Below are 18,398 nucleotides of genomic sequence, written 5' to 3' on the forward strand. Positions count from 1 at the left end.
AACCAAGAGTCAGACACTTAACTGACTGAGCCACCCAGGTGCCCCAATGTTTATTTATTTTTAAAAAAATTTTTTTTCAACGTTTTTTATTTATTTTTGGGACAGAGAGAGACAGAGCATGAACGGGGGAGGGGCAGAGAGAGAGGGAGACACAGAATCGGAAACAGGCTCCAGGCTCTGAGCCATCAGCCCAGAGCCCGACGCGGGGCTTGAACTCACGGACCGCGAGATCGTGACCTGGCTGAAGTCGGAAGTTTAACCGACTGCGCCACCCAGGCGCCCCTATTTATTTTTGAGAAAGAGACTGAGCACAAGTGGGGGAGAGGCACAGAGAGAGGGAGACACAGAATCCAAAGCAGGTTCCAGCCTCTGAGCTGTCACCACAGAGCCCAACGCGGGGCTCAAACCCACAAACTGTGAGATCATTACCTGAGCCCAAGTCAGATGCTCACCCAACTGAGCCACCCAGGTGCCCCATTCCTGGAGATTTAACATGCAGCAAAGACAATACTGAATTATATATAAACTTCACAGTTTCTAAGAGAGAGATCTTAATTTTTCCCATCACGAAAAAAAAAAATTATAATTATCTAGTGTGATAGAGGTGTTAGCTAATCTTATACTGGTAATCATATTGCAATAATTAAATGTATCAAATCAACACATTTTACAACTTAAGTTTGCATGATGCTATATTTCAATTATATATTAATAAAATAAATAATAAATTAATAGCTACTCTCTTAGCAAATATCAAGTATGTAATACAATATTGCTAACTTTTATCACCACACTTTACATTACATTTACAGAACTTACAACTGTAAGTTTGTACCTTTTGTTCAGCATGTCCCCATTTCTGCCATCTCCTAGATCCCGGTAACCACAATTCAACTCTTGGTTTCTATGAGTTTGTCTTTTTTAGACTCAGAAATAAAAAAAGAAGGGAATCTTGCCATTTGCAATAACATGGCTAGAACTTGTGTATTATGCTAAATAGAAAGACTGTATGATAGCACTTATATGTGCAATCTCAGAATTGACATTTTTAAATACTGAATCTTCCCTTTTTAGAAGTATAGTATCTCCATTTATTCATACATCCTTTTGTGTTCTGTTACACTTTCTTCAGATAGATCTTTCTCATTTCTTTTTACTTGTTTCTATCAGATTTATTCCCAAGTCTGTCTGTCTTCCTTCCTTCCTTCCTTCCTTCCTTCCTTCCTTCCTCCCCTCCTTCCCTCCTTCCTTCCTTTGGAAGAAACAATGGTTGATTTTTTTTTTATTTAGTGATTCATCACTTACATATAATACCCTATGCTCATCATAACTAGTGCCCTCCTTAATACCCACCCCCCCACCCACTTCCCTTCATCAACCCTCAGTTTGTTCTCTATCACTAAGAGTCCTTATGTTTCGTTTCCCTCTCTCTTTTTTTTCCTTCCCATATGTTCATCTGTTTTGTTTCTTAAATTCCACATATGAATGAAATCATATGGTACTTATCTCTGACTGACTTATTTCACTTAGCATAATATACTCTAGCACCATGCACATCATTGCAAATAGCAAGATTTCATTCTTTTTGATGGCTGAGTAATATTCCAACAATTTGGTTTATTTTTTTTTAATGAAGTTACCAAGCTGCTGAATCTTACGGTCTCAACAAATGTTGTACCTCATTATTTTCATTAAACAATAAGATCTTCTACTTTTATTATTCCTGGTTAAGAGCAGTTTTGTTACTACAGCTGTTTCCATTTGCCAAACAGTCATCACAGACAGTTTAACATGGTGGCTACTGATTTCAGGGAATTCTATCTGATGAATCCTCACCTCCATCACAATAGCTGCTGGCAATCTTTCATCAAAAGTCCATCCATCAGGACTTCTCTATCATGGTTGGCAAAGTAGTCCTGCTTTGGGTGCCAGAGCTTCATCCAGCTAAACATGATATTCCTGAAACCCCATGGATATTCCTTGTGTCATTTTTAAATATGTCTGAAAGCAATGCTCTAAACAGGTGGTCTCTTCAGGTTTTATTCCTCTTGTTGTGGGGTCTTTAACACAGCCCAAAAAGCAGGTTGCTGGAAATTTATTGTAGGTTCCAAGAAATTCCTTAAGTTGTTTTATCTGATCAAATTCTTGTATTTGGTACTTGTATTGGGTACATATTCTTTTGGTATGTTTATCAGTCACCTTTTCTGATGTATGAGTTTCCTTTTTACTCTGGAAAATGAGTTCTCCAAACTTCACCTGAGTGTCTCCAATAAGGCCTGATTACTTACTGAAGCACAGGCTCTCATATCCTATACCAGTGCAAGGTTGGGGGGCTACATTGCCAGTCAAGTGTAGAGGCAGAGGATCTGGATCAGGGCAGGAACTTCAGGCACCGGATAGTTATACTTTCTTGCCATTGCCAATTGAAATTTGTCACTGCATTGTATTTTTCTACTACAGGATAAATATTAATATTTGTATATGTATCTTGTATCTGACTACTTTGGTAAATCTTCACAGGTTTAAAAGTTCTAATATGAGTCCCTAGGAGCTTTCTAGAGTGTCAGTCAAGTCAGTTAAAAATAATTACATATTCATATTTTAAATATTTGTGCCTATTTCATTAACTTTTCTTTTTCACTGGATTACACTGCCATCTGAAAATATACCTTACCAGTGGAAACAGACACCATCCTTGCTTTGTCTTTCCCATAACTGGTGGGAATGAGACTCTTACATTCAAAGTTTTCTACTCTGGTAAAATTTAAATGTTTAGAATAAGGGTTTCATAATTTTTTAGTCAGAACAATTAATATATATAAAGCCATCCCCTAGGTAAAAAAGGAAAAAAAAATCAAGGTTGTTTCTTGATGAACTCAAGAAGAATCTTTTGAAAGATAATTAAGAAAACTCAGAGAAATTTGGCTAATAGAATTTCAAAACAAACAAATATCCTAAAAACACAAGGGAAACTTTAGTTTCTCATTTAGAAAGCAGCTTGAAATTTTCTTATTTTTCTCCTACTGGATTTTATTCCATTTTTTCTAGAAGGTCTTGAAGTAAATGTTCTTTACAATCAAAACAAATACCAGTGAGCTTTTTTACATGCTGGAGATTAGGGAAGAAGCTGACTTGATGAAATTGCCCTTCACATCTCTCCAACTACTTCTCCACACCCTGTCCAGGAAGGCACAGACATGGAGACCAAGAACTACAGCAGTGACTCAGGCTTTATCCTCCTGGGCCTCTCTTCCAACCCTCAGCTACAGAAACCTCTCTTTGCCATCTTCCTCATCATGTACCTGGTCACCGTGGTGGGCAATGTACTCATCATCCTGGCCATCCACTCAGACCCCCGACTCCATACCCCCATGTACTTTTTCCTCAGCAACCTATCATTCATGGATATCTGCTTCACAACTGTCACTGTACCCAAGATGCTGGTGAATTTACTATCAGAGACAAAGGCTATCTCCTTCCTGGGATGCCTGGTCCAGATGTACTTCTTCATAGCCTTTGCGAACACTGACAGTTACCTGCTGGCCTCCATGGCCATAGACCGGCTGGTAGCCATCTGCCACCCCTTCCATTACAATAGGGTTATGAACCCACGGCGCTGCCTCCTCATGCTGCTGGGTTCTTGCACCATCTCCCACCTGCACTCCCTGCTCCGTGTGCTACTCATGTCCCGCCTGTCCTTCTGTGCCTCCCATGTCATTAAGCACTTTTTTTGTGACACCCAGCCTGTGCTAAAGCTATCCTGCTCTGACACGTCCTCCAGCCAGATTGTGGTCATGACCGAGACCCTGGCTGTCATCGCGACCCCCTTTCTGTGCATTCTCTTCTCCTACCTGCGAATCATCGTCACTGTGCTCAGAGTTCCCTCTGCAGCCGGTAAGTGGAAGGCCTTCTCTACCTGTAGCTCCCACCTCACTGTAGTGGCCTTGTTCTATGGGAGTGTCATCTATGTGTATTTCAGGCCCCTGTCCATGTACTCAGTGGTGAAGGACCGGGTAGCCACAGTCATGTACACAGTAGTAACACCCATGCTGAACCCCTTCATCTACAGCCTGAGGAACAAAGATATGAAGAGTGGTTTGAGGAAATTAAGGGACAGAATACACTCATAAAATGAAAAAATAGATGGAACAGTTTAAATGGGAGATGACCCAAGAAATGGTCACATCATCTTTCTTTACTACCCATTTTTCACATGACACTCAAAAAGGTCATAGAAGGTAGTGTTGAAAAGCAGTAAGAGCCCTGGCCTTAAAGCTAGAACACTTAGTTTCTATCAATAACATTGACCAAATATATGTGTAATCCCAGGACAAGTGCTGCTAGGAATCCACACTTCAGGAAAACCATTTTTGCCCCCTATAAAATTAAAGCTATCTTGAAGAGCAATAAAGCATCTCCAAATCCCTCCTCTATGGTCTTTACTTTGGCTAGTATTCAAGAAATTAAAAAGTCCTATTCATGTTGAGGATAAGAAATTACATGAATTTGGTAGGGAATTGGGAAAGACTTCTTGAGATAATGACCTAAGATCACACTTAAGATGTATTGATTTTGACAGAGCAAAGTTCAATAGAGTAGGAAATGGACAGAGAGCATTTCAAATAGTGGGAAACATACAAAGAGGAAGAGGGGCAATAAACACTGGAATGTGTCTGAGGGACAGCAGAAACTCCAATGCCGCTTGTTCAATTTGAGAACAGAAAGAATAAGGCTGGAAAGATGGAAGAATCTACAAAGCAGATTTAGTGCCCCCACCAAAACCACGGAGTCCTCACAGTGAATTCTCAGCACTTGACTCCTTTTCCTTTCCCTCTTACTCTGCCTTTGTCCACATGTCCATGATCCTCACAGAAATGCCTTTATACTCTGGAAGAAAGCAATGTGTGTATTAGTCAGGATAAGCGAGATTGCACTGAGGAAACAATCTCAAAATCATTGGACCTTGAAACCAAAGGATTAGTTTGTAATCACACTGCATGTTCACCATTGAGAAGTAGTAGGGTGCTGCTCATTTTAAATGTTCAGTGGCCAAAGCTGATAGAGCAGATGCCATTGTAAACATTCATCATCACTCTATGAGAAGCTGAGGAAAACTCTTGAAGATTTTCCACCGGCATCGAAAAACTCTGGTCTGGAAGTGACTCACACCACTTGTGCCTACAACTCACTGTCAACAACTAATCTCAAGACCCCTCCCAAACACAAGGGAGCCAGGAGGCACAATTCAACAGTGAATCTGTCAAACGGAGACCCAATATTATCTGATGAACAGATTTAATGACTACTACACAACTCTAATAACACACAAATACAAACGTATGAATGTGTTGCTTAATCAATGTTCCTGATTATCAATTTCAATAACAAAAATAACATAAAATTGAATACTGTCTCTGGAGTCCTTTAGCCTCAATTATGTCACCAAGTTTTAACAACCAGCGGCCTTTACTAATCATAAGCTTGTTGATGGCTGGAGTTTAAGTTGAATATCAGACCTTAGCCTTAGAAATATAACAAGAGGTGTATGGTGGCCTTATGGAACACAGGGCCACCAAGAGCCCAACATTAAGGTCCCTGCCATTGCTGTTATTGCTTCCTCTTCAAGTGATCAGAAAGCAACTAGAAATCCAGGAAATAAACTCAGGTTGCAATTGCCTTCATCTTATACAGCCATACCTGGTTTTCATCACTATATCCCACCAGTCACTCAATTTTGGGGATGCTGGCCTAGGATTTCTGTATGCTTTCTACTTTCTCTATTTCTGTGCCATAGTTTCAACTAAGCACAGACACTTGAGAATGTGAGGAATGCCTGGCATATATGGAATAAATAAATTCATTAAATATATCTTCAGGTAATTTCTAAATGAAATTAAGTCACTGGGTCCCAGGCAACTGAACATATTATTTTTCTGATTCCACTCTGCCATCAGTCCCACACTCCTTTTTCTCAACAGCACATGGTCACTAAGAAATCAAGATCTTTTATGTATAATCCTACAGGTGTTCTATAAAGTAGATGACAAGTGGCTATGATATAATACATTGAGGAGAGTTACCAATCTGGCCCCCAGGTTAGTCCTAATCTTCTCAGACACAGCTAGAGTGCTGTCTCTGTCAGAATAGAAGGCAGTTTCGACAAGATATCCTGCCACCCTTTAGAAGGAGTGAGCTGATGTGAACAGATGCTATCAAAGGACTTTAATCATATTTTTGCTATCCAAACAAAGGAGCCTAGGGTGAACTTGGAAATTAGCTAATAAACATTGGTAAGAATAAAATAAATCTTTTCTGAAAGTACATATAGGCAGATGAAAGGTCTATATGGGTCTTATGAATACCTTGCCAAGTCAGGGGGAAATCTTCTACATGGTGCTTGGATTAGACGGGAAACCCCTTGACAGTTCCTCCTCCCACATATTGTGAGGCTGGTTGAATGTAATAGTAGAATAATAGTAGAGGCATGTCGTTTAATGAGCAAACTGTGACAGGAAGTGTTGTGGGTCTTCTACTGGAATCTCATTACATATATGTAAATGTTGAAGATTTTGCTCAATACTGAGCTAAGGAAAATTGAGTTCCTTGGACATAGTTTATCTGTGTATCAGAGTGAATGACATAAACTACGAGGGATGTGAAACATGAAGGCTAAGGAGGACTGGAGAAGAGTGCTGAGTATTTCTGACGTTGAAGAGTCTGAGAGAGAAGATATTAGCAAAGAAGACTGAAAACGAGGAGTCATATAATCCAAGAGTAGAAGGTTCAAGAGATGAGGATATGGGTGTATTTCTCCCCACAGCAGAAGAATCTCCTTCCAGACAAGACTTCTCCAGGAGATGTCCCATCAGCAGAACTTGCACATGGAGGAAGCAAATGAGCTACTTAGGGTGGAACCTGGTGTATAACTATAAATACAAATAGCACCGAGCTTGTCCAGAGCCACTGCATTCCCTGCACAGGAGAAGTGTTCTCAGAGCCATTGTTTCTGGATGTGTCAGGAATTCCAGGCACATACCATGAAGTCATTCTTAGGGGCGTCCCCAGAAACTCGTTTCATCCGAGCCAGAGTCCTACTGATCTGCATCATAGGTAACCCTGGGCTTGCTGCACAAAACAGAAATGACCAGGGTTTTTGGAAATGAGGAGGTTCAAAGGACAAAGATGAAGTCAGCCAGCTATACACAGGCATAAAGAAACTGAAGACCCGGTCCCAAACCACTTTACCATGGTCAGCTCTCAGATTCCCACTGGCATGCTTAGGGGTTTTAGATTCCCTTCATGGAATCCATCCACCACCACCAAGCCCTGCCCTCAGCCACCAAACACCTGCCCCTTGTCAGGGAGGCGGTATTCTGCTACTATATCAGAGGAAACCAAGTAAGGAACCATAAGAATGGGCTCCCATGCCAGCCCCACCCTAACAGTGACTTTGGCAAGTCAGAGGACTACTCTGCCTCGCTTGTGAAGTGGAACACAGTGCCCATACACAGGGCCCTCGTGGAGCCACTATAAAACTGGGAACCCGAGATAGAAGCGGGGCTTGAGAACTGAAGTAACACACACAAAACAGAAGACTGCATCATGTGGAAGAATAAGATTTTTGCATTCCCCATGTAATGATAAAATTATCTCTATTTTTAAATATATTATCTTTCAATGGGTCAGTGGCTAAAGAAACAGTGGTACATCAAAACAATCAAATATTATTAAGTGCAAAAAAGAGATGAGCCATCAAGTCTGGAAAACACATGGAGGAAACTTAAACACATATTACTAAATGAAAGAAGCAGTCTGAAAAGGCTACAAGCCATCTGATTCCATTATATAACATTCTGAAAAAGGTTAAACTATGGAGACAGTAAAAACATTGGTGCTTGCAGGGCGCAGAGGGAGGGAGGAATGAACAGCTGGAACACCAAGGACTTTAGGACCAGTGAAACTACTCTCTATGATACTATCATGGTGTCAATATACATTTGTCAAAACCCGTAGAATGTACAACAGCAAGAGTGAGCCCCAATGTAAACTGTGGATGAGTGATGACGGTGTGTCATTATAGTTCATCAGTTATGACAACTGTAGCACCCTTCCGGGGGTGTTGACAATTTGGAGGTCTGTGCATGTACGAGGGCTTACAAGTATGTGGGAACTTCTGGACTATGTGATCAATTTTGCTGTGAACCTGTAACTGCCCTAAAACAATTAAGTCTATTAAAGGAAAAAATTTAAAAAACTATCTGGAAACAATCAACAAAACCCAAAATGTGAAAAATCCATTAAAAACAGAAGACATGAACAGACATTTTTCCAAAGACATTAGCTGGCCAACGGACACATGACAGATGCTCAACATCATCGATCATAAGGGAAATACAAATCAAAACGACAATGAAATATCACTTCACAACTGTCAGAATGGGTAAAATCAAAAACACAAGAAACAACAGGTATTGGTGACGATGTGAAGAAAGGGGAACCCTCTTGGATTATTGCTGGGAATGCAAACTGGTGTGCCACTTTAGAAAACATTATGGAGGTTCCTCAAAAAGTTAAAAATAGAACTACCCAACAATCCAGCAATTGCACTACCAGGTGTTTACCCAAAGGATACAACTTCAAAGGGATATATGCATCTGTTTGTTTATAGCAGCATTATCCACAATAGCCAAAATATGGAAACAACCCAAGTATTCATCAACTATGGATAAAAAAGTTGTGAGTGGCTCAGTCGGTTAAGCCTCCTACTCTTGGTTTCAGTTCGGATCATGATCTCATGCCTCATGGGTCAAGCCCCGCATCGGGCTTTGTGCTGACAATGTAGAGCCTGCTTGGGATTCTCTCTTTGTCCCTCTCTCTCTACCCTCCCCTGTTTGAGCACTCTCTCTGTCTCTTTCACTCTCAAAATAAATAAATAAACTTTTTTTTATTTTTTAAATTTTTTTTTTAACGTTTATTTATTTTTTTGGGGACAGAGAGAGACAGAGCATGAACGGGGGAGGGGCAGAGAGAGAGGGAGACACAGAATCGGAAACAGGCTCCAGGCTCTGAGCCATCAGCCCAGAGCCTGATGCGGGGCTCGAACTCACGGACCGTGAGATCGTGACCTGGTTGAAGTCGGACGCTTAACCGACTGCGCCACCCAGGCGCCCCTAAATAAACTTTTAAAAATGTTAAAAAAATAAGTTGTGAGATACACACACACACGCACACACACACACACACACACACACACACAATGGAATGTTACTCACCCATCAAAAAATGAAATCTTAGTATTTGCAATGACATGGATGGAGCTAGAGTATTATGCTAAACGAAATAAGTCAGTCAGAGAAAGACAAATAGCATATAATTTAACTCATATGTGGAATTTAAGAAACAAAACAAATGAGCAAAGGGAAATAAATAAGAGACACACAAAGCAAGAAACAAACTCTTAATTATAGAGAACAAACTAACAGTTTCCAGGGGAGGCGGAGATGGGGCTCAAGAAGCTCACTTATCATGATGAGCACAGCATGAGGAATGGAAGTGTCGAATTGCTATACTGTACACTTGAAACTAATATAACCCTGAATATTAACTAACTGGAACTAAAATAAAAACTTAAAAAAAAATGTGTCTAAGTTTGCAAAAGCTCACACAGTTTACAAGAAACAGCCAGCATCTGAATCTATTCCCTCTGTCTCCAGAGCCTATATTTTAATCCCTTCCCCTAACACTACATTTTCACATAGATATAGACACACATACAGACATAGAACTTCAGAGACGTCAGAAGCCATCACCCCACCTCTCCCTCCAGGTAGGCACACGGAAGCTACACAGAGACTTGCACAAAGAGCACATGTATGTACACAGCATGCATATGTGCATGGATATACATGTTAGTGTACATGTTTCACATACATGTGCATGAAACACCACCTGTGTTGCTGCAAGGCCCTAATTCCCTTCTCAGGTATATGAGGCTGCACCTCCAGAGGCCAGGTTCCCACCAAGCTCCTGCACACAGAGCTCAGTGAGGACATCAGTAATGTTCTCCTCTCCCGGGAAGCCCACAGGGCCAATCCCCACAAGGCTCTGACATGCACGGAGGACAGGCCCCTGGGTCACCCTTTCTATCACCAATGCCCACTGTAGGTAGAGAGAGGAAACAGCACGTTCCTGAAACCAGATCTGCATTTCCCCTCACCTGCTCTTCCCATATTCAGAGCCTGACCTTAATCCCCTGGAAAACCCCCTAGTCTGATCAGGACCCTGAACCTCCTCTGTCAAGCCCACAGGTAGGCAGGCTGAGGGGTCCTTGGGAACAGAACCTGGGGGTCAACATCTTCATATGATCTTCCTCTCTTTTCCTAATCCCATCTTCTCTCCTCCATCTCAAAGACAGGAGACAAGTGAACGAGAAAACGAGGATACTGCAGGGGGTAAGAGCACACATTCTGAAGCTGGACTCCACACCCTCTAGCTGTGTGGACTTAGCCAAGTCACTTCAAGGGCTTCTCCCTCACTTTCATTATCTGTAAAATGGGGGTACTGTAAAGACTAAGTGACTTAATGTACATAAAATTCCTAGAACAGGGTCTGGCACACCTGAGCACTGTGTCACTGCTCGCTACTGTATGACCGTGACTGAGAGTATCCACGGGAAGGGGCTGCGATGAAGTGGGTGTCTCCGGTAGGAGACATTGGGGTGAGGCACTGCCAGCCCAGCAGAGGGACACTACACTGGGTTTCAGCCAAAGTCCCACTTGAAGCACTTCTGGTCGATCAGATGGATACCAAAGGTACGTTGAAACAGACGGAAGACAATTATTCGTAAAAAAGAACCCAGTGGGCATATTTCAAATGTCCACTTGCCTTGGAATCTGTAATTTAATGGCTGGGAATGGCTGGGAATAGCTGGGAATGGCTGGGAATGGCTGGGTAGAGCTCCAATCTGATGCAGGAATGAAAATTAGGCATAAAAGACAGATTTCAGACAATTAAAAAGAGAGGAACCATGACCAGAAAGGGCTTTGCAGCATCCCTAAACAGGACATATCTGTTCAAGGGGCTCCATATCTGTTTGCCTCTCTGCTGGAAGTGGGAAGAGGGTAGTCAGGGACAAGCTGGGTTTCTAAGAACCTGACCCAGAAGATTAATGGTGCAAAAGGAGAAAGTTGCTGTTTTCTCTCAATGTGACAGCACTGAGGGCCAAAGTCTCCTGCAACCGTTCCTCTCTGAAGACAGGGAACATGGGCAAGCACATGGCTTCATGGGATGGGAGGCAGAAAGGGAAAGGAAAGAAGTAAATTGAAAAGGTCCCAATGTGTGGGAGCAAAGGAGGGAGAAAAGGAGTGGGTCAGCAGGAAGCGTAAGGCACTGGACAGTAAGAGGACTTCTGTCGCAGAGGCCACACCGGCTTTGTTCTCTACCACATCTGTATGGCTTGGAGAACAGGTGCGATAGCATCACTTAGGGTGGATAAAACACAGCATTTGAAATCAAACCTACCTGGGTTTGAGTCTCAGCTATGCCACTTACCAGCGGCATGCCTCTCTGAACTTCGGTCCCTTTTTCTATACAAGAGGAGAAGCACTGCTTCTAACGACATAGTGCTAGTGTGAGAAGCACTAAATGGACAAGTACTAAGCCCAGAACCTTCCCATGAAATGTTGGCTGAATTTTGTCCAGTTGACTCACTTCCCAACTGTCCTCGCTCATTCACAGGCGCGGGTGCATGGATGATGGGCGGCTTTCCTAGTGCATGACACACCAAGCACTTTTATTTCCTGTTTGGGAAGACCGCGCTGCACGCCAAGTTTGTAGCCCTGGGTTGGATGTGGGCTGGCAGCGAGGAGAAGGGCCCTGCATCACTGGTGAGAAAGCAAGCAAGGGAAAACCATCCTGAGATGACAAATGTCCACAAAGTGGAAAATTCCAATAGAGAAAGTTGAGAAGTACAGAAATAGATTAGATTTCCTGTCTAATAAGGAAGGGAGTGGATACCTTCTTTTAAGGGGGGATAGCATAATTTAAAAGTCTTGGAAAGACTCCTATCCCTTTGTCCCTCCCACCACTACCTGATGACCAGCCCCATCTTTGAAATGTCGCTTCTCAAGCTTACTGTATGAGCAATGATACCACCCACCTGTAGAAAGCCTTACCAAACTCTTTCATTCAACTATCGTTTTTGGCCAGTAACATAAAATGCTTTATTACTAACTGTAATAACTTCCATTTACATGGTGCTATACCATATCACAATGAGTTTGCACACAGTATCTCATTTAAATACTAGGAAGGTGGGGAAATAACCTTCGTAAATTACTAATAGAACTTAAGAAGGTACAGACCAATGACATTATGACAACTGTGCTTCTGAAGAGAATGATAACTGTGTTTCTTTCATCGTTACTCTTAAATTGTGAATCAAAACTCCATGCTGCTTCTGAATCATTACAAAGCCCTGATGAAGCATCATCCTACCTCCCCCTTAGGTAGGTCAGGCAAAACCAGCATTATGGGAAAGAGAGGCTAAACTTTTACAAAGAGACACAGGCACTTCATTTCTGAATTCTACTACAATCCTTTATTAACATGGCATTTTTACATCAAAACCTCAGGATAAGCAAGATACATAATTATCTGGCGCTAGATAGCACCCCTCCTCCAACTCTGCTCTGGGGCAGCACACAAGTACTCCAAGTAAAAGGAGCTGGCTGTTGCCTATGAGACTGTTCAGCCAGCAGTCAAAATCCCTAAATTCTTTTCAGGTCTACCTTTGAAAAGTATTCAGGGACAGCCAAATGGGCAGGGTCCTCTTATCATTACCTATGTAGACAGGTTTGCACATATTTCAGGCTCTGCTATGCTTCTCCTTCATCTTCTTTTCTTTAACAGCTATTTTGGGGTATAACTGCTATACAAAAACCTTTATATATTTATTTATGCAATTTAATGTGATGATGGTAGCACAGGTATACGCATATTTCAAGAGGCACGTGAATGTTCAAGTGTGAGGAGTAGGCTAGACAGGAAGTAGAGCCAGCGTCTCTTACTGATGGCTCTAAGGACAGGAAATGACTTGCCCAAGGCACAAGGAAATACCCAATGTTACCTGGTGCAAGCCCTAAGAGGACCAGATAACCCTTCACTGCCAGGGAAAACAATGTCCCAGCACCGAGGCTGAAAGACCTAGTGAAGGAAATGGAGAAAAAGTCTAGACAGTCAAATGAATATATTGCCGTGGGATGGAGGGTGTTTGTCTCAGACTGGGAGTATCTATTGGAATTTTCAATATTCATGAACTCCAATTCAGCATTCCATATCTCAGAATGTATTCCATACCCCAGAAACTCTCATGAGTGCAATGTGCACACGCGTTTGAGCACACACACACACACACACACACACACACACACACACACATCCACTGTGGCACCATCTGTGGGGGACAAAGCATTATGGATGCAGTGACCCCATTATTGTATATAATCTTTGTCTACATCTATGTAGAGGAAAAAACTTTGAATATGCACACAAGTCTAGTCTCTGAAAACTGGAATTATAGGAAACTATCAACTTTTTAACTATCAACTTTTTTATATTATATTTATATAATATAATTAATATAAATAAACATGTGGCCAGTGTTTTTAAATATGAACAATAAAGTAAAAAGTTAAATATGGAAGGATCTCCTCCCTGCATATCTTCACTTCAGAAGGAAGCCACACACAAATAAACACACAAACCTCAACAAGCACAAATAAAAAGTATTCTTCTTTACAAAACAGCATAATTCTATATGTATTGTTCTGCAACCTGCTTTTGTCGCTTAACAAAATATAATGGGCAAGAGTATAGCCTTGATAATAGAACAGCAGTAAACAGCTCTTACTCTGCCATCAGTCTGCCTGAATTAAAATCCCTGATCTACCATTTACTAACTGTGGGATCTGCTACATTACTTACCCTTGCTAAATTCTATTTTTTATCTGTAAAGTAGGGAAAATAATAGGGCCTGTCTCTTAGGATTTGGAGAAAATAAAATGATCGAAGGCATGCCAAGCACTTAGCTCAGTGTGGGACATACACTGCATGCTAATAAATGTTGGCAGATGTGAGCCATATGATTTTTTTAGACATTGTGAGATACTAAGAGATGCACTATAAATTGCTTTAATAATTCCCCGATGGTGGATTGTTGGGTGATTTCTCTGGGGAATGTTTTGTTTGTTTGTTTATATTATTTTGTTTGGCATTACAAACAATGCTAAAATAAAAATGTGTATATATTTGTGCTATGAAATATGGCTATTTATAAAGGATAGATTTCTGTGAGTGAAATTATTGGATAAATAAGTGTATATTCAGTTCTGATAGAGATTACCAAAAAGCCAATAGTGATTACCTTCCCATCATTAGTATATGTGAGGCTCTTTTTTCCTTTGCATATTGTAAAAAAAAAAAAAAACGTATTGACAATCTAATGGATGAAAATTGCATTTCAGACTAATGTATATTTTCTGATTTCTTTTTTTAATTTTTTTCAACTTTATTTAGTTATTTTGACAGAGACAGAGACAGCGAGCAGGGGAGGGGCAGAGAGAGAGGAAGAGAGAGAATCCCAAGCAGTCTCCATACTATCAGCATGGAGCCTGATGCGGGGCTTGAACTCGCAAACTGCAAGCCCATGACCAGAGCCAAAACCAAGAATTCAAGGCTTAACCAACTGAGCCACCCAGCACCCCAATATTCTGATTTCTAATGAAGCTGAGCATTTTCTCTGTGTTTTCTTTGGTAAATATATTGCAGATATTTTCTGTGGATCATTATAGTCTAGCTTTACTTATTATCTCTTTTGGTGTAATTTTCACATTTTGAGTATGGTATTTTGTCACTATGCCTCTATATATTTTTTACTTGGAACAGCATCCTGGTCCTGAGACCATAAATATATACTTCTTTTTGGTGAATACTTACTTTATGGTTTGGATTTTTTACCTTGATTGTTCATTCATACGGGATGTATTTCTATGTGTGTTAGAGAGAAATCTAGTCTTTTCTTTTCCAAAGTTGCAGCCAATTGCCACAAATATCAAATATTCTTATTTAATAGCTCATCCATTTTTCATAGTTGTGAGATAAATATTATACACTAAGTTCCACTTAGATTAAGATCTATATATATGTATAAATATAGGTATGCAGAACTCTTTATGTTGACCCTTCATTCGTTTTTCTCTGTGTGTACCATTATCTTAGTTTCTCATTGTAATGTGCTTTGATTTGGGTTAGAAAACTTCTCTAAAACTCTAATTTTTTCAAATTATCTTGTCTTTATTTAGCCTTTACTCCTCTGAGTTTTAGAATGACCTTCTCAACTCCTATTGGGAGTTGATGACATTGGGGTGTTATTACATGTGCACTGAATTTTTTTAATTGACAAAACTGACTTTTTTTCCAGATTTCCTAAGATATAATGGACATGTAACATTTGTGAGTTTAAGGTGTACAACATAATGACTTGACAACCTTACATATTCTGAAATGATTGCCACGGTTAGATTAGTTAACACCTCCATCACCTCATGAAATCACCATTAACTTTTTATGTATGTTTCTTACATTAATACTGGTAAGAAAGGGACTTACATCCAAAGTTTTCTATTCCAATAATATCTGAAGGTTGAGAATGATGACTTCATATTTAAATAAAAATTAACATATTTTAAAAATTAACCACAGTAACATAGGCATGGTAGTATTCCTATATTGATGGCATCCCTGACCCAAAACCTTAAGTACCTAGATCATATTAGCCAATACAACTCTTAAATAAACATTAAGCAGGTTCTGCTATGAAGACCTAAGCAAGTCTCATCTGACAATGTGGACCCCAAGGAACACTAATGACATCTTGTTCTCACTTTTGTCTTATTCCCATTATCACTGCCACCACCACCACCTGTAGTCCTTTGAGTAGGAGAGAATACTAAAGAGAATCTCATTCATAGGGACCCCTTATATGAAAGCATCCTGATTCAAGATGGGGCCCACAAGCCTCTTCCCCTGAGAAAAGAAGAAAATAAGAGGATAAGGGGTTGTTCAAGAAACAATCTAGGAAGAATATTCAAAAGAAAATGGAGAAGAATTCACACACCTTAGGCTACCTAGAAGTTCCTAAGACACATGAGACGCACCTTTACTTTCTCATTGAGAAAATAGCTTGGAATTATCTTAAGTTTTCCATGTGGGATTTACTATCTGTTTTGGGGGTTAAGTAAATGTTCTTAAATTCTAACAAAACTATAAAATTTCCTCTTTAAAACAAGAGGGATTCTTTTTACAGGCTAGAAATTAGGGAAGAAGCTGACTTGATGAAATTGCCCTTCACATCTCTCCAACTACTTCTCCACACCCTGTCCAGGAAGGCACAGACATGGAGACCAAGAACTACAGCAGTGACTCAGGCTTTATCCTCCTGGGCCTCTCTTCCAACCCTCAGCTACAGAAACCTCTCTTTGCCATCTTCCTCATCATGTACCTGGTCACCGTGGTGGGCAATGTACTCATCATCCTGGCCATCCACTCAGACCCCCGACTCCATACCCCCATGTACTTTTTCCTCAGCAACCTGTCCTTCATAGATATCTGCTTCACAACTGTCATTGTGCCCAAGATGCTTGTGAATTTACTATCAGAGACAAAGGCGATCTCCTTCCTGGGATGCCTGGTCCAGATGTACTTCTTCATGGCCTGTGGGAACACTGACAGTTACCTGCTGGCCTCCATGGCCATAGACCGGCTGGTAGCCATCTGCCACCCCTTCCATTACAATAGGGTTATGAACCCACGGCGCTGCCTCCTCATGCTGCTGGGTTCTTGCACCATCTCCCACCTGCACTCCCTGCTCCGTGTGCTACTCATGTCCCGCCTGTCCTTCTGTGCCTCCCATGTCATTAAGCACTTTTTTTGTGACACCCAGCCTGTGCTAAAGCTATCCTGCTCTGACACGTCCTCCAGCCAGATTGTGGTCATGACCGAGACCCTGGCTGTCATCGCGACCCCCTTTCTGTGCATTCTCTTCTCCTACCTGCGAATCATCGTCACCGTGCTCAGAATTCCCTCTGCAGCCGGCAAGTGGAAGGCCTTCTCTACCTGTAGCTCCCACCTTACCGTAGTGGCCTTGACCTATGGGAGTGTCATTTATGTGTATTTCAGGCCCCTGTCCATGTACTCAGTGGTGAAGGACCGGGTAGCCACAGTCATGTACACAGTAGTGACACCCATGCTGAACCCCTTCATCTATAGTCTGAGGAACAAAGACATGAACAGGGGCTTAAAGAAATTAAGGAACAGAATTCACTTATAGAAAGAACAAATAGATGGAACAGCTTAATTGGGAGATGACCCAAGAAACGATCACTTCATCATTCCCTCATACACATTTGTCACATGGCATACAGAGAGGTCCTAGAAGGGAGTGTTGAAAAGCAACAAGAACCCTGAGCAGGAAGCTAGAACAGTCTGTTTATATTAATGACCTTAGCCAAATACATGTGCAATCCCAGGACAAGTGCTGCTAGGAATCCACATTTCAGGACAGCTATTTCTGCCCCCTATATAAATAAAGCTATCTTGAAGTACAATAAAGCATCTTCCAATCCTTCCTCTATGGGCTTGACCTTGGCTAATACTCAAGAAATTACAGTCTTACTCAATTTGAGAAAAAGAAGTTACATGAATCTGGTAGGGAATTGGGAAAAGACTTCTTGGAATAACGACCTAAGATCACACTTAAAATGTATTGATTTTGACAGAGCAAAGTTCAATAGAGTAGGAAATGGACAGAGCATTTCAAATAGTGGGAACCACACAAAGAGGAAGAGATGATAAATACTGGAATGTGTTTGAGGGACAGTGGAAAGCCCAGTGAGGCTTGTTCAATTTGAGAGAAAAGAGAATATGGCTGGAAATATGGAAGAATCCAGAAAGCAGATTTAATGCCCCAAAACACCAATGTGTCCTCATAGTGAATTCTCAGCACTTGACTCTTTTTCCTTTTCCTTTTCTTCTGCCCTTGTCCACATGGCCATGATCCTCACAGAAATGCCCTATATATTCTGGAAGAAGCAATGTGTGTGTCAATCAGGATAAGCGAGATTGTGCTGAGGAAACAAACAATCTCAAAATTGCCGGACTTGGAAACCAAAGGTTTAGTTCGTTATCACACTGCATGTCCACCACTGAAAAGTATTAGGGTGCTGCTCATTTTAAACATTCAGCAACCAAAGCCAATGGAGCAGATGCCACTGTAAACATTCAACATCACTCAATATTGAGCTAAGGAAAGTTGAGTTTTTCCTCAATATTGAGGAGATCTT

The 18,398-nt window shown here is 41.1% G+C and overlaps 3 protein-coding genes across 3 annotated transcripts; 2 read left to right on the forward strand and 1 right to left on the reverse strand.

Moving 5' to 3' along the window:
- Positions 1-1,896: 1,896 nt before the first annotated feature.
- LOC122474433 (mitochondrial import inner membrane translocase subunit Tim9-like) lies at positions 1,897-2,693 on the reverse strand. Its single transcript, XM_043565303.1, has 3 exons — positions 2,675-2,693; positions 2,025-2,276; positions 1,897-1,940 (listed from the first exon to the last, which is right to left on the reverse strand). Exons 1-3 carry the CDS (start codon positions 2,691-2,693, stop codon positions 1,897-1,899), a joined length of 315 nt encoding a protein of 104 aa, XP_043421238.1.
- A 489-nt stretch (positions 2,694-3,182) lies between these two features.
- Positions 3,183-4,130, forward strand: LOC122475378 (olfactory receptor 1L4). The gene has a single exon (XM_043567305.1). It carries the CDS (start codon positions 3,198-3,200, stop codon positions 4,128-4,130), a length of 933 nt encoding a protein of 310 aa, XP_043423240.1. The 5' UTR covers positions 3,183-3,197.
- A 12,308-nt stretch (positions 4,131-16,438) lies between these two features.
- LOC122475379 (olfactory receptor 1L4-like) lies at positions 16,439-17,386 on the forward strand. Its single transcript, XM_043567306.1, has one exon. The coding sequence runs from the start codon at positions 16,454-16,456 to the stop codon at positions 17,384-17,386; it is 933 nt and encodes a 310-aa protein (XP_043423241.1). The 5' UTR covers positions 16,439-16,453.
- Positions 17,387-18,398: the final 1,012 nt, after the last annotated feature.

The sequence above is a fragment of the Prionailurus bengalensis genome, chromosome D4 (genome assembly GCF_016509475.1).
Source record: "Prionailurus bengalensis isolate Pbe53 chromosome D4, Fcat_Pben_1.1_paternal_pri, whole genome shotgun sequence".
NCBI lineage: Eukaryota > Metazoa > Chordata > Mammalia > Carnivora > Felidae > Prionailurus > Prionailurus bengalensis.

Bases quoted from the DNA above. Each gene is read 5' to 3' on its own strand.
- LOC122474433 (XM_043565303.1), bottom strand. The intron at 1,941-2,024 runs CCTGTTTAGAGC...ATGTTTAGCTGG, and splicing joins AATAAAACCTGAAGAGACCA to ATGAAGCTCTGGCACCCAAA.
- LOC122475378 (XM_043567305.1), top strand. From the start codon at position 3,198: ATGGAGACCAAGAACTACAGCAGTGACTCAGGCTTTATCCTCCTGGGC.
- LOC122475379 (XM_043567306.1), top strand. From the start codon at position 16,454: ATGGAGACCAAGAACTACAGCAGTGACTCAGGCTTTATCCTCCTGGGC.